General features: G+C 36.9%; 3 protein-coding genes across 3 annotated transcripts; all 3 read left to right on the top strand.

Moving 5' to 3' along the window:
* LOC108414922 (chemokine-like receptor 1) lies at window positions 1–1,105 on the top strand. Its single transcript, XM_017687842.2, has one exon. It carries the CDS (start codon window positions 83–85, stop codon window positions 1,058–1,060), a length of 978 nt encoding a protein of 325 aa, XP_017543331.2. The 5' UTR covers window positions 1–82; the 3' UTR covers window positions 1,061–1,105.
* A 4,893-nt stretch (window positions 1,106–5,998) lies between these two features.
* LOC108414923 (chemokine-like receptor 1) lies at window positions 5,999–8,621 on the top strand. The gene is made up of 2 exons (XM_017687843.2): window positions 5,999–6,111; window positions 6,798–8,621. The coding sequence occupies exon 2, from the start codon at window positions 6,812–6,814 to the stop codon at window positions 7,823–7,825; it is 1,014 nt and encodes a 337-aa protein (XP_017543332.2). The 5' UTR covers window positions 5,999–6,111; window positions 6,798–6,811; the 3' UTR covers window positions 7,826–8,621.
* Window positions 8,622–11,964: 3,343 nt separating this feature from the next.
* Window positions 11,965–13,732, top strand: LOC119261887 (chemokine-like receptor 1). Its single transcript, XM_037531926.1, has 2 exons — window positions 11,965–12,010; window positions 12,682–13,732. The coding sequence occupies exon 2, from the start codon at window positions 12,728–12,730 to the stop codon at window positions 13,712–13,714; it is 987 nt and encodes a 328-aa protein (XP_037387823.1). The 5' UTR covers window positions 11,965–12,010; window positions 12,682–12,727; the 3' UTR covers window positions 13,715–13,732.
* Window positions 13,733–14,917: the final 1,185 nt, after the last annotated feature.

Genomic DNA, 14,917 nt, shown 5'->3' with positions numbered 1-14,917 from the left:
CGATTTTGTTCATGCCCTTTCTTATCAGTACTCAACAGATATACACTTGTTTTTTTTGTAATTCTCAGAAGCAAGAGGCATCATGAATTCAACCCCAGCGGCAGAAACAAAGAACCACACTATGAGTCAGACATTGAGTCCATCATCCTGCAGGGATGCAGTGTGTATTTTCTACGCAGTAGCAGAAGTGATCATCTGTGTCCTGGGTATTGCTGGAAATGGTTTGGTGATCTGGATTGCAGGAATTAAGGTGAAGAAGTCAGTCGTCAGCACCTGGTACCTGAGTCTAGCTGTGTCTGACTTCATATTCTGCTCCACTCTGCCTTTCATTGTCGTCTATGTGGTCAATAAAGACTGGCCTTTTGCGTTTTTTATGTGCAAGTTCAGGTATTTCATGTTGTGGCTCAACATGTACAGCAGCATCTTCCTCCTCGTCATCATCAGTGTGGACCGCTGTGTGCTTCTTATGTTTCCTGTGTGGGCTCGGAACAAGCGCACCATAAGAAAGGCCACAGTGATAGTTGTGCTCGCTTGGATCATTGCAGCAGTGTGTAGCACACCATCGGCTGTTTTCAGAGACATTCGTCATTCTACCTACAAGCAGCAAACAACGTGCATCCACAAATATAGTTATATGAAAAATTATATTGCCACTGTAACATGCCGATTTGTTTCTTCATTTTTGATCCCATTTCTGATCATTTTCATCTGTTATGTTCTCATCATTAGAAAGCTGTTCAACCAGAGGGTGAGGTACAAAAAGCCCTTGAAGATCATGACTGTGCTGATTTTTGCTTTCTTGATCTGCTGGCTACCATTTCACACTGTTCTTTTGATTAAAGTACATAAAAAGTATGTATCAATAACCATACAGCACTTTAGTTTCATTCTTGTCAGTGCCAACAGCTGCCTGAACCCATTTCTTTACGCATTCATGGGGAAAGATGTTAAGGAGCAATGTTACGCCTTTCGATCAAAGATTGAGAACGCAATCAAGGAGGAGGAGGACCAGAACGCCAACCGAGGGACAGCTGTTACTGCCTCTGGTGAATTTAATTAGCATCAAAAAAGACTCAAAAAAATGTTCAGTTATTTTTTCTTTTAAAAGCGCGTTGTTTCAAGCCCTCAGTTATTACTGAATCCTCAAAAAAAGACTTTTTTAAAATGTTCTATATTTCAGTGGAGAGCTCTGCCAGATCTGTACTTTGTTTTGAGGAGGAAAAGGGAATCAGCAGCTCTCTTTCGCTTTTTTGAATGCATGACTTTAACAAATAATGAAAAGAATTAGGTTCATATGTAACAGCTGACAGAGAAGAATTTAAAAGGAAGATGTTCAAGTAGATAAAGTTAACATGGGTAATGTGGTAACCCAAATGGGGGCCATAGAACTTTCACTTATCCAGATATTGTATTGTATGAGATCCAGCTGCATTCTGCATAGACATTTATGTTAAGAATATCTAATCATTCTGTTCATTTAAAACTTAACCCCTATTAACTTGTATGTCTTCTTGTGTTACAATACATAGAGTAGAAATAAACTGTACTTGACCTCAGCTTCTGTGCCATCATTTTTATTTTGTGCTGCTCTCTGCAAGCAATCTAGGAGGACAAAAATATGTGAGGAATATCATCAAATGGGGTCAGGAATACTTTGACAAGCCACTGTGAAAACACCACCCATAGCTACATGCAGAAATACTTTCCACAGTGGAAGTCATATGTCAACAGCGTCCAGAAACACCGCTGACTTCTTTGGACTCATTTGAATAGGACTGATGCACATTCGACACATGCATTATGGTATATAGAGCCAACGTTTCAGATTGTTTAAGGAAATTCTTGTTGTTTTCTATGAAACATAGAAATAAATGACCATCCTAATTGTTAAAAAAGTTTAAAAGCTAGGCTCTGCCATGGTATTAGGTATTAGATATTAATGGATATACTGCACATCTGTGGAACTACCGTTAATGTTGAAAAATATTTGCACATTTTAGAGCAATAGATGCTGCTTTATGCACCCATGTTTATTTCCACATAACAACACCAGGTCATATTCTGCTTGTGTTAAAATAGCATTACTTCCTCTTTAAGAATTTCACCTTTTTTTGCCATAATCATTGCAATCGTCAGGGCCTGGATTTAGTGGAGATGATTAGTACAGTGGTTGCCACAAGTTTCACACTTGACAAACTCCTGAGGTAACTTTACTCAAAGTTGTGAATTCTCCTTTTCCTTTTGAATTCTTGGAAGCTGTCGTCTTATACTAATTTTCAGTTCCAACTGATGCATTGGGAACAAACACCAGAACATAACCACTGCACCAATTTTCCAGGATAGCACAATAGCAAAATGTGGTAAACTAGCTAATAATAGTGCAAGTAGTGTAACTGATCACATTTGAACTTGCTTCATTCTTCAAGTCTCCTGAAAGAATTGTGGCTTTCATATGTTTTACTGGCAGTTCAGAAACACTGTTTGGAAAAGAAATGCAATACTCAGCGCCCCTGCTGCAAAACTGTCCCTCTGTGCCTAAATCTGACTAATAGTCCTGTTTACACCTTGCATTAACATGTGTCTTTGGTCACTGGATTATGATCAGATTTCACTTGAATGTATGAAAAGCCAGGTGTAAACAGAAAGTGTAGCGATACCTTGTGCTTGAGTTACAATCAAATCACTCAAACCATGATTGGAAGTGGTAAAAGGTGGACCTTTATCACATTTTAAACAAGTGTTATCGGAATTCATTTCTGTTATTCATAAACAATTATGTCAGGAAAAATGCGTCTGCTGGGTGCTGACTGGTGGGGTGAGAGAGCAAACAAAGAAAGGAAAGATGGACGATACCTCAGGCTGTAATTCTCCAAACCAAGAGCCTTTTTTTACTCCGGGCTAATGAAAGCATCCAAGCTGAGCTTATATCATGACAAACAAAATGTGATCTACAGTAAAATAGAAATGATGTATGTGTTGACATGATTTTTACATATGAAAAATGCAACCCAATTACAACTTTTCAAAAAAAAGTGGGAAAAAAAGAAAAAAGGAATGCAATGACATGCAAATCATGTAAAACCATATCTTCAAAGGAAGTTACAAAGACTCATTTTATGATGAAATAGTGGATTTCATCAACACAGTTTTCTTTCATCTTCTAACAGCATGGACTTTCAGCATAATGTAGGTGTTTTAATGTTTGCCTCTCCGCAGATGTTCACTTGCGCTCATATTGTTTCTTCAGCACAAGCTGCTGTTAAAAATGGCAGGCCACAAAATGATACAAAATATTTGCATTTGTTTATAGTTTGTGATTAAAAGGAAAAGAAAGATCTATTCTTCTTCAGCCCATAATTCTCAGGATTTTAGGATCAGCACGTCATTAAGGAGAAAGAACTTTGTTTTTGTTTAAAAAAGTTAACTTTAGCCTCTATCCTTTCTCATTATAAATAAATGGTCCTTAGAATGGAAAAGACTGTGCGCCATTTTGCAAAGACATGACCTGGAGCTGATGGAGCAACAGATCACAAAATTCTCATGTGGAATTTGATGTCTGACCTGGAGGAAACATCAGGAAGTGATTTCAAATGCTGAACATAATTGAGAGAAATAGATAACATATGTAGCTATGGATGTAGTATATAGAGCAATGGATGGAACTCAAAGGGGTCATCAAAGAAGAATCTGAGTAAAAACTGAGAAGAATGAAAAGGAGAAAGAAATCAGCGTGGGTGTCTGATGATAAATGAATCTCTAAAAAAAAAAAGAGAGAAGCAAAGCCAAAATCAAGAATGACAAAGATCTTGTAATAGAGCTAAACTGTGAATTTCAGAGAGCTGCCAGGATGAAAAAGAACTAATACTACAACAAATAAAACAAACATGGAAAAAAAGGGAGTGAAAAAAATGGTTTCAGCCATGAGTTAACACTGTAAGAGATGACAACAGACAAATCTTAACATATTAAATAAAAGTAAAAAAAGGTGGAAGGAATACACAGATCATATCTACAAAAAGGGTGTCAATTGCCAATATACTTTTATTAATGTCAGCTACTCAGGAGCTAGTACTAGAAAATGAACTGATGAAGCCATGAGAGCCACAGGAACTGATAACATTGCCACAGGAACATTTCATGATTCTGAAAAAGATTCAGTTAAAAAGAAACCGTTGCTCAATTTCCCCATACATCATCCTGAAGATCATTCGACACAGATTAGACACTTGACGACACTGATCTGGAGAAATACCAGATGTGCAAGAGGAATGAGAGATTTTATTGTAGTTGTATGTTGGATCATTAAAAATGCCAAGGAGTTCAAGAAGTCAATATTTGTTTCATTGACTACAGCAAAGACAGTGCAAAATTATCGAATGTCCTCAGGAAAATGGGAATGCCAGAGAATGCCATAATCATTTTAATAAGGAATCTTAGGACACAGTCAGGACAGAAAATGGACAAACGAACTGGTCCCACATTGGCAAAGATGTTAGCCAATGCTGCACACTGTCACCAAACACGTACAACAGGACAGGAAAAATATAGATGCCTTTGACATTTGGTGCTGGTGAAGGCTTTTGAGAGTACTTTGGATAGCAAAGAAAACAAATGAATTAATCAATAAACAGGTCCAGTCTCACGTTTCACTCCTGATGTCTGATGTAATAGTTCTTCAACACACATAAATGCAGAGGATGATGGCCTGACTTACCTTTAAAGATCTAAATTAACAATATATGTTAATCCAAATAACCATTCAAGCTGAGATCCAATGACTTTACATCTTTTTAAGTGCATAGGAAGTAATTACAGCCCTGACATGCTGGAAAAATCACTAGAGTCTGGTCGGTTAACAGCTTAGAACCAGAACTAAACATACTGATGCAGCCTTCAGCAACTTTGCTTCAGTCAGGTGGAATAAATTCCCAGAAACTGTCAGATGGGTGCCCTGTGCTTAATAATCAACATAGCTAGCTATAATAATCTACTTTGATAGGCAAATTGGTGGGAATACTGGTAAAAGCCTTAACGCAGGACTTGACAGACATTAAAACCAGGAACAAAATCACTTTCTGCTTTTTCTAGAGTACTACATTTAAACTTTAAAAGTACATTTAAACATTATTTTGTTAGTAATTTACCCATATCTGCCAACTTTAAAAAATTATGATCATTTGTCAATTTAAGTCTGCACATATAAATTGACTTATATATTACAAAAATACACTGAAAAAAGTGATGGATTTAATATACTTGATTCAAATGTGTACATAATTTCCTCATTAAAATACAGAAATGAAATAAATCCCTTTGTCTTACAGTTTACTTACAATACACTTCACAACTGCTGTATCTTTTCAGAATTATTAGCTTATTAGCTGAAAGCTCACTCATGAAATTGTCCCTTCTAGATTTTGATCTTGTTTTAATTTTAACTTTCATAGTTAATGTGCTACATAAATAAACTTGCCTTGTATATAACATCTAGTGTCCACAGCCCTTGACCTTCAGATGAGAGCAGTGGTCTTTTACAAACACATCCAGAAAATGACCTTTTCTTCACTATAAGAAATGAAGGTAAAACACAATAAACAATACAGAATTACAGTGCTATTTGTTTTATACTATTTACAGTTGCATTTCTAAGACATGTTTTAATGATTGTAGGAAGTATTTAAATTGCTGTAGTAGATAAAATGTTGGAAAACATTTCTATCTATTGGTGTTATGAAGAATATCATGTACCAAGGCTTAGTACTCAGTAATCACATGGACTACAAAGCAATATTGCTAAGTTGATTTTAGATTCTAGAAGTAGAAGGTAAAATTATGGACCTGCTAGTGGGTCCTGGCCATTTAAAAGCTTAAGCTGGGGCAGGTTTATGTGGCCCTGGGTCAAGTTTATCTACTCCTACAAAGCATGTATCTAGCTTTGTGCTTGCTGAGGGTCATTGCTCACAGAGAGAGCTGTGTGGTTTTCAACATGTTTGAGTCTTAGAACAGATATTACGATAGGGAAGTCACTAAAAGTTACACAACTTCCCTGATACAGAAAGTTTTTCCCTCATCACCAGCTCTGCAGCTCTGAACTGAAGGAGCATTTGACAGGTAAGTCGTTTCCATTCAAATACAAACAAAATGTTCTTTATGTCAGTTCTATTTAACTTTTATTTATGTTAATTACTTGTGTATAAATGTGCTGTATGAATAGACTTGACTCACCTACATGATGCCTGATGGCCAATGAGAGCAGTGGTTTTAGTGTACAAAATCTACCTTGTGTATATTTTAATTTGATTTTTATGTTATTCCTGTCTATAAAGGAGATAAACTGGACAACATCAGCTTGTCTCTTTATCTCATCAGATCTGAAGTTGATCTGGATTATTTAATTCAGATGTTTGAGTTCAGCTGTACAGATGCCAAATTTTGATGCATAGTGGAGCACTACAATAAGTTTCACATTATAGAAATTATAATTATAAGTGTATGCAGTCATATAAAAGGTTTGAGGTTTGTTTGAGGTTTTTGTTTATTACCTAAGGGAAAATAATACACTTCTGCATGTTTTAATGCAGTTTCTGTTTATTTCCTTGAATTTGTCATAGTGGAGAAAATGTGAACTGTGCATAACCTATGATAGAGTTTTTCCAATCCAAGTTGAACACTTCAAATAAATAAATATTTGCCAAAAAGTGAGTGCCTAGTACAGGACGTGCTAACTTCCAATTAAATGTTCATTTCTTATCAGTACTCAAGAGAAGCGCAATTTTCTATTTTTGTTTGCTGCACAGAATCAAGAGCCACCATGAATTCAACCCCAGTGACACAGACAGATGTTGAAAATAAGAACAACACTACGAGTTCAACATCTTGCAGCAATGCAATGTGTATTTTTTATGTAGCAACTGAAATGATCATCTTCATCCTGGGTTTGGCTGGAAATGGTTTGGTGATCTGGATTGCAGGATTTAAGGTGAAGAAGTCAGTCGTCAGCACCTGGTACCTGAGCCTGGCAGTGGCTGACTTCATATTCTGCTCCACTCTGCCCTTCGTTGTGGCATATACAGTCAGCAAAGACTGGACCTTTGGGGGATTCATGTGCAAGTTCGGTTCCTTCATGATATCACTCAACATGTACAGCAGCATCTTCCTCCTCGTCATCATCAGTGTAGACCGCTGTGTGCTTGTTATGTTTCCTGTGTGGGCTCAGAACAAGCGCACCATAAGAAAGGCTTTAGTGACGGTCATCTTAGCTTGGATCATTGCAACAACATGTAGTGCACCATCTGCTGCTTTTCGAGAGATTATTTATGATAATAACAGCCAGAAAACTATTTGTAGGTATTACAATAATAAGGAACAATACGCTGCTATCATAGCCTGCCGATTTGTTTTTTCATTTATTGTCCCATTCGTGATCATTATCATTTGTTATATTTTCATCATTGGAAAGCTGAAGTCCAACCAGACAGTAAATTCCAAAAAGCCTGTTAAGATCATGACGGTGCTGATTGTCACTTTCTTGATCTGCTGGCTGCCATTTCAAACACTTTCTTTGATGGGATTATTCATGCCACCTAATTATCCTTTGGTCATTGCATATGTATTTAGTCTCCTTCTTGCCCATGCCAACAGCTGTCTGAACCCATTTCTTTATGCATTCATGGGAAAAGACATTAAGGAGCACTGTTATGCTTTTTGGTCAAAAATTGAGAATTCATTCAAAGAGGAGGCGGATCAGAACACTGTCCAAGGAACAGATACCTCAAGCAGTTTACCCAGAGCAATCACCCTTTTCCAGTTTGTGCACCACAAGTAATGTCTTTGTTAGATTGCCATTGCAGCAGCAATATGAAATATGAAAAAAAATCCCGCAAAAAAACTTCATATTTTAACTTATCCACTTTTATGTAAGAGGACTAGCTTAGCTTAACATATAGCCTGCTCTATGTGGCTAAATTTGTGATATTTTCCCCATCTATAGTAAAAGTTCCTTTACCAGTCATCACTTTTGAACATTCAATAAAAATATTTAAAATTTTTAAGCACCAGAGTTCATCATTACCCTTAAGTTAACTATATAAAAAATTGCACTTCTGATATAAGATGCCGTATAATTTTAATTTCCAGATGATCTAATTTTTAACAGGGTAATGACTAGGGGTGATATTAAACACACATTGAGATTTTGGTGTTTTTCCAAAGCACAAAAATGTAAATAGTGTTTGGTTGCTAGGACTAAGATTGGCAACCCATGCTGTAATGCACAGAAGGGTTCTCGATCTCTGCCAATCTGTTTCGAGTTAGCTCGGGAGGTTTTGTATTAGCTGCCATGGACATTGAAATATAGATCACAAATACTATTTCTCTCTTTGCTTTGATTTACCCTATTGTGTAATATGCTTGTAATTAAATTAAAATTTAAATTTGCCGTACTATAAACCGTGATAAAATACATTTAATAGGATGCACAGCATGGGATGCATGCCCTTTTCAGCAGCTAAGTAGCCATGGCCCGACTTGCTGATTTAAAGTTGGGCCAAAGAATTTTCTTAACTTATCTTGCCCTAACCCTGTATATCTATCTGTATTACAATACACAATATAACAGTAAACCTGATTTCTGCTTCTTTTTCATTGGTCTAATTTTGTGCTCATTTAAACTCAACTCTGAGCCCATAAAGCTGTTCTCTGCAAATTTAGAAACAGATGAAATTCAGTGCGTTCTGTATTGCAACATAGACCTCACTATTTAACTGCTACAGAATAAAAAGAAGATGTGTATCAGAAAGATTAACTGAAATATACAATCTACAAATCTGTTTTTCCTGGAAACCTCTTCAAATTCCATTCACAGGAATAATGTGGATTTCCTGATTTAGTGAGCCATTTAGATGTTTCACCCACTCCTGTTTTAATGTCTAGCCATGGTGGTGTTTCATGAAGCAGTCACATATGCCATTTTACTCCCAAATCCCCTTTAGCCTTATAGAACAATGTAAGGTAAATGTCTATGTCAACAAAGTACGTCAGGCTCTCACGTTTCAAGTTAAAGTTTATTTGTCATTTGCACAACATGACAGGACATTTATACATGGAAATGCTTGTGGTGAGGCTCAGGTAATCACTCTACAGGAAATAAATAAGTAAAAATACAAGAAAAATAAACTGAAATATATTAAATATACACAAAATCTACAAAAGATATAGAGAAAATATACATAAAATATAGAGACAACACACATTTTAAAGTGGTTTAAGTGACTTAGTGTTTTTGTCCTTTAAAGTGACTTAGTGTTAAGGTGTTATTATCCATAGCAGAGATGATATGATATAGTAATAATACTGACAGAGTGACTGAGTGAAATGGTAGTTGGGGAAGGACTCACAGCTTGCTCAGAAGTCTAACAGCCTGTGGGTAGAAACTGTTCATTAACCAGGTTGTTCTAGCCTGTATGCTACAAAATCTCCTGCCTGATGGCAGGATGGTGAACAGGCAGTGGGCTGGGTGACGCTTTCTGACCGGATCTTTTTGATCTTGCTAAGGCAGTGGGACAGGTTGATTTCCTGTAAGGCTGGAAGCTTGTCTATGATGGCTTCTGCTGTGCACATCACTCCTTTAAAGGCCTTGCAGTCATAGGCAGTGCAGCTGATGTACCAAACAAAGGTGCAGCCCGTGAGGATGCTCTCTATGGTGCATCTGTAGAAGTTGGTGAGGATCTGCGGAGAGAGACCCTGTCAGGCAGATCTCACAATAGAAGACTCTCATGTCTCATGATCCTCATGTAGAAAACATTCACATGCGTATTGTTACACTGCTACCAAACATTATATCAGTCATTAGTATGGCAGTTTAATAGTATGTAGATTTGGATCCACTACTACTCTCTGCATGGGGATAAATTTAGGCCCATATTAGTGAGGTAATTGCACCCTCTAGTGCGAAATAGCTGTAGCTTACATACTGAATGAAAAAAAGTTAGTGTATGAACAAACTGTATTGTTAACCTATTCTTTACACCCAGAAACCAAATTTGGTATGATTAGAAATATGCCATAGAACTTGTTTTGATTGGTCTGTGACATTGGTGACAAGTGGTGACTACATGGGTTGTATTTGAGGGAAGACACTGGAGATTTCTTTGGCATGGGGACAGTGGTTGTGGCCTTGAAACATGCTGGAACAACAGCTTAGTGAGATGAAGATTTCTCTGAGTTGAAGATATCTCGGAGAACATTCTCTAGCTGGTCTACAATTTCTCATTATGGATTATGTGTTGACTGGATAAACACTAGGTGGTGCCCTCACACTGCATATTATTATGTGTTTGCGTTGCTCCAACAGCCTGCCTCATTTTATGAAGGACTTCTTGTTTATCTAATGTTTTAAAACAAGAAAAGACAAATGCATAGTGTGCAGGAAGTACTCAGCACTGACTTATGGCACATTAAGATAAGCTGCGTTAAAAATGGGTAAAACACACTGCTTAAACCACTGTGCCATGCTCTGGGCCCTGGGGCAATAGCAGTCAGTCTGCAAGTAGTAGTTGTGCCATGGATGCATCTAAAAAATGATCTTCAACAAACACAAGGCTAGATACATGCCATGCAGGGGTAGATTAACTTGCCCCTAGGCCTCTTAAATCTGCCCCTGACCTTGCTCAGAGCTGTACCCAGGAATAACTTGCTTAATTTTACTCAAATTTGTGATTTCACAGTATTCTTTTAATTTTAACCATTGATCGCCATTGTATTTTTGTCCTTTTGTCACCACAATAAATTCATTAGGTCTAACTCGACCACCCCATTGTGAAAGTTTAGGCTAGGTCCTTGAATGGAGGAATGATCAAGGGGAATCTTTTATTTCACCAGTCATTGTACAATATGTAGTCAAACATTTATACACTTCACTTATGTCAGCAGGATAAAAGTACATTAGCAACACCTATTTTACACAACTAGAATACTATAGCGACAACCTAGCAACCACCTGGAAAACCATTGTAATCCCTTTAAAACACTGCTGCAACAACCTTGAAAACAGCTTGAATAGAACAAAACCCTAGCAATCAGCTGGAGTCCCATAGCGACTGGCAACCTCAGCAAACACATTGAGTACATTTTCAACCACCTTTATCAAATACTTGCTGCAACAAATCAATGAAAATAATCAGTTAAATGTAAAATAACCTAAAATAAGTGGACACAGCATAACACAACCCTCTAAATGTAACAATTCAATATGATATTGAATTGAACCCAAAACAGTCCACAACTGCTTTAACTGCTCAACCTTATTAGCTGAGTTTGTCAAACCAACTATGAGTTCGCTCAGGAAATTTTCCTTCTGGATTTTGATCTCTTATATTCCTAATGTTTCAACACAAAATCAACCATTAGAAAATGACCTTTTCCTCTTAGACATGTAAACGAGGCTAAAAAACATCAAACAAAGACGGAATAAAGTTTTATTCTCTATGCATTTATAAGATTGTACAGTGTCTAGTTTTAATTAGAAAAATCTATATTTTAATTGTTGTAGCAAGTATTTAAACTGTTGTAGAAAATAAAATGTTATAAAAGTATTTCTTTTATAGTTTTGCTTTTCTGTTGCTCTTTATATTTATTGGCCTATTAATCATTAACTATGTGGGCTACAATAATACAAAGTTATTTAATTAATCCTAGGTTATAGAAGTGTGTAGTAAAAATCTGCACCCATTGGTGGATCCTGAACATTTAAAAGGTTAAGCTGGGGCAGATTTAAGAGGCCTAGGGGCAAGTTAATCTACCCCTGCATGGCATGTATCTAGCCTTGTGTTTGTTGAAGATCATTTTTCAGCAGACATGGCTGTGTGGTTCTCTACTTTAAATTCTTAGAACTAAACTGAGCACAGAGAGGAACTGAGTGTTGAGAAATTCTCAAGATAGATAAAGTTTGTCCCTCATCACAAGCAACAAAACCATCAGCTCTGCAGCTCTGAACTGTAGCAGCCATCAACAGGTGAGTAGTTTTCATTCAAACATAAACCAGATGTTCGTTATGCTGGATTTATTAAGCTTTAATGATGTAAATTGTGTTTATATAAAATGTGTTATATAGTTTATGCCCAACAGCCAATGACAGTAGTGGTCTTTAGGATACAAAATTATCGTATACCAAAACATTTCAGAATATACAGAATACGATTACATCTTTATGCTGTGTCTCTATTGAGGAGATCAAAATCAGCTTCTCGGTTTTTCTCTGCACAGTTGAGTTTGACTTCATTTATTTGGTTCAGATGTGAGTTCAACAGTACAGCTGCCAAAGTTCAGTGTATAGTGCAGCAGTGCTATAAAACTCACAATACATACCCTATATGTATGTCGGATGTAAACGTTTGTGCTTCCCTACTCAAATGACAATGTTTTATTGAGTTAGTTGGCAACACATCCTCTATAGAAAACACACTTCTGCAGATTTTAATGCACAATTACTGTCTATTTGCTGAATTGTACATGAATTAAATGTAAATTAACCAAAAATGAACTGTGCAAACATTGTCAAATTATATATCGTTTTCCTAAAACAAAATTAGCAAATACATAACAATTTGCACAAATAAGTCATATTTAATTTGAAATATTTCAAAACTGAATACATAAAAGTTTTATTTGCTCCTTTCTCATCAGTACTCCACAGAACTGCACTTTTCTCTGTACAGAATCAAGAGACATCATGAATTCAACCACAACAACAGAACCAGAATATTATGACTATGACTACACGCACCACCCTATGAATCAGACTATGGATTCACGATGCGATGAAGTGTGCATTTTCTATGCAGTAACTAATGTGGTCATCATTGTCCTGGGTATTGCTGGAAATGGCTTGGTGATCTGGACTGCAGGATTTAAGGTCAAGAAGTCAGTCGTCAGCACCTGGTACCTGAGTCTGGCCATATCTGACTTCATATTCTGCTCCTTTCTGCCATTCAGAGTCTTTAACATGGTCAGAAATGCGTGGCTCTTTGGGCGCTTCATGTGCAATTTCAGTTACTTCATGTTGTACCTCAACATGTTCAGCAGTATCTTCCTCCTCGTCATCATCAGTATGGACCGCTGTGTGATTGTTGCATTTCCTGTGTGGGCTCAAAACCAGCGCACTGTAAGAAAGGCCTCTGTGGTAGTCATACTAGCCTGGGTCATCTCCGCAGCACTTAGCGCACCTTCAGCTGCTTTCCTAGAACTGTACAAGTACAGAACAGTTTTTGTCTGCACATACATTCATTTTGAAAATTATGTTGCTACCCTAGCATGCCGATTCATTTTTTTATTTGTGATCCCATTCCTGATCATTTTCATCTGTTATGTTGTCATAATACGAAAGCTGAAGTCCAACCAGATGGCAAGATCCAAAAAGCCATTCAAGATTATGACGGTGCTGATTGTTACTTTCTTGATCTGCTGGCTGCCATATCACACTGTTATTTTGTTGAACTTATTCATGCCATATCATGAATCATTGGACACCGCATATGTGTTTAGTCTCATCCTTGTCCATACCAACAGCTGTCTGAACCCATTTCTTTATGCATTCATGGGAAAAGACATTAAGGAGCACTGTTATGCTCTTTGGTTGAAGATTGAGAACGCAGTCAAGGAGGAGGATGACCAGAACACCATCCAAGGGACAGCTTACACCACCTCTGGGGTTGAATAACATTTAGGATTTTAGAGTTTCACAAAAAGGACATCTTAACTGCTAATGGACCAAATATAATTAATTCAGTTCATTTTTTTAATTCTTGTAAAATTGCTGTATTTCTAATTTTTTATCTTTATTCATATATTTAAAAAAAAGCATTTTTCTGAACAGTGAAGTTCTACTGAGGAGACATTTGTATGATATGCGCAATGCATGAAAGTTGTAGCACAGCAAGCTCTGTCCTGTTATGTGATGCAAACATAAACATAAACATAAAATACAACTTTTTGAAAATATGTCAGACAGCTGCATTTTATTTTCCTACACATGCTGGAGTTTAGTGCTGATCATTCTAAATTATTAAAATTTCTCTTGGGAAATCAGCAGCACCTTTTCTCTTCTTTGAATCAACAAGAAATAGAGATGAATTTGATGGATTTATATGGAATTCCTGAGTGAAGATTTTGAAAGGAAGATGTTTAATTTCGTAAAGTTAACACCAAATATTTATTGATGTGGAGCTCTCAGGTTACCTGCTAATGTAAATTGCATGCTACTAACTTACTGATTCAAAGCTGGACCAAAGAACCTCCACTAATGTCTTGTAGTAGACCCAGATACATCCTGCATAAAATTTCATGCAAAGAATATGTAATCATTCTGCTGAATTAATCCAGATACTTAACCTCTGTTACCTGTATGTCTACCTGTGGTAAATCGCACACAGTAAAATCACTTACTTCACCTCAGCTTGTGTCTTTTTTGCTAAATTTGAACCAATAAGGCTGCTCCCTGCAAACTGTTAAGGAGAAGATAACACAAAAAGAAGTACTATGAAATAATGATTTTTCTGGAGCAGAGCAAATTGATCAGATGACAACCATCACTGAGTAACCCTGAGTAGTGAGCTCCCAGGTCTTTTATTATAGATTCAAATGTGTTCAGTGACAAACCCAATTCCAAATATTTTGGAATAGTAAGTAAAATGCTCTCGTGGAAATGTATTTAATTGTGTTGAAATACGCCTTTTGAGCTATTATGCTTAAGGATGATTCTAAATGTCACAGTGGCCGAGAGGTAGCGGGATTTTTTGTGTCTCATGAGATAAGAGGAAGTGACCTCGCTATCAGAACAGAAACAGAGTGTGAAGATAAGAGGCAGCGAGAGAGCCGTAGCGCCTAGCCACAAGGCTACGGGTCGGATCTGGATGTTCTCGCT

Source organism: Pygocentrus nattereri, chromosome 20, assembly GCF_015220715.1.
Source record: "Pygocentrus nattereri isolate fPygNat1 chromosome 20, fPygNat1.pri, whole genome shotgun sequence".
In the NCBI taxonomy this organism is placed as follows: domain Eukaryota; kingdom Metazoa; phylum Chordata; class Actinopteri; order Characiformes; family Serrasalmidae; genus Pygocentrus; species Pygocentrus nattereri.
The sequence above is the reverse complement of the archived record's forward strand: the minus strand, read 5'-3'. Positions and strand labels throughout refer to the sequence as shown.

What these genes read in the sequence shown, in the direction of transcription:
- LOC108414922 (XM_017687842.2), top strand. Translation starts at nt 83, where the DNA reads ATGAATTCAACCCCAGCGGCAGAAACAAAGAACCACACTATGAGTCAG.
- LOC108414923 (XM_017687843.2), top strand. Translation starts at nt 6,812, where the DNA reads ATGAATTCAACCCCAGTGACACAGACAGATGTTGAAAATAAGAACAAC.
- LOC119261887 (XM_037531926.1), top strand. Translation starts at nt 12,728, where the DNA reads ATGAATTCAACCACAACAACAGAACCAGAATATTATGACTATGACTAC.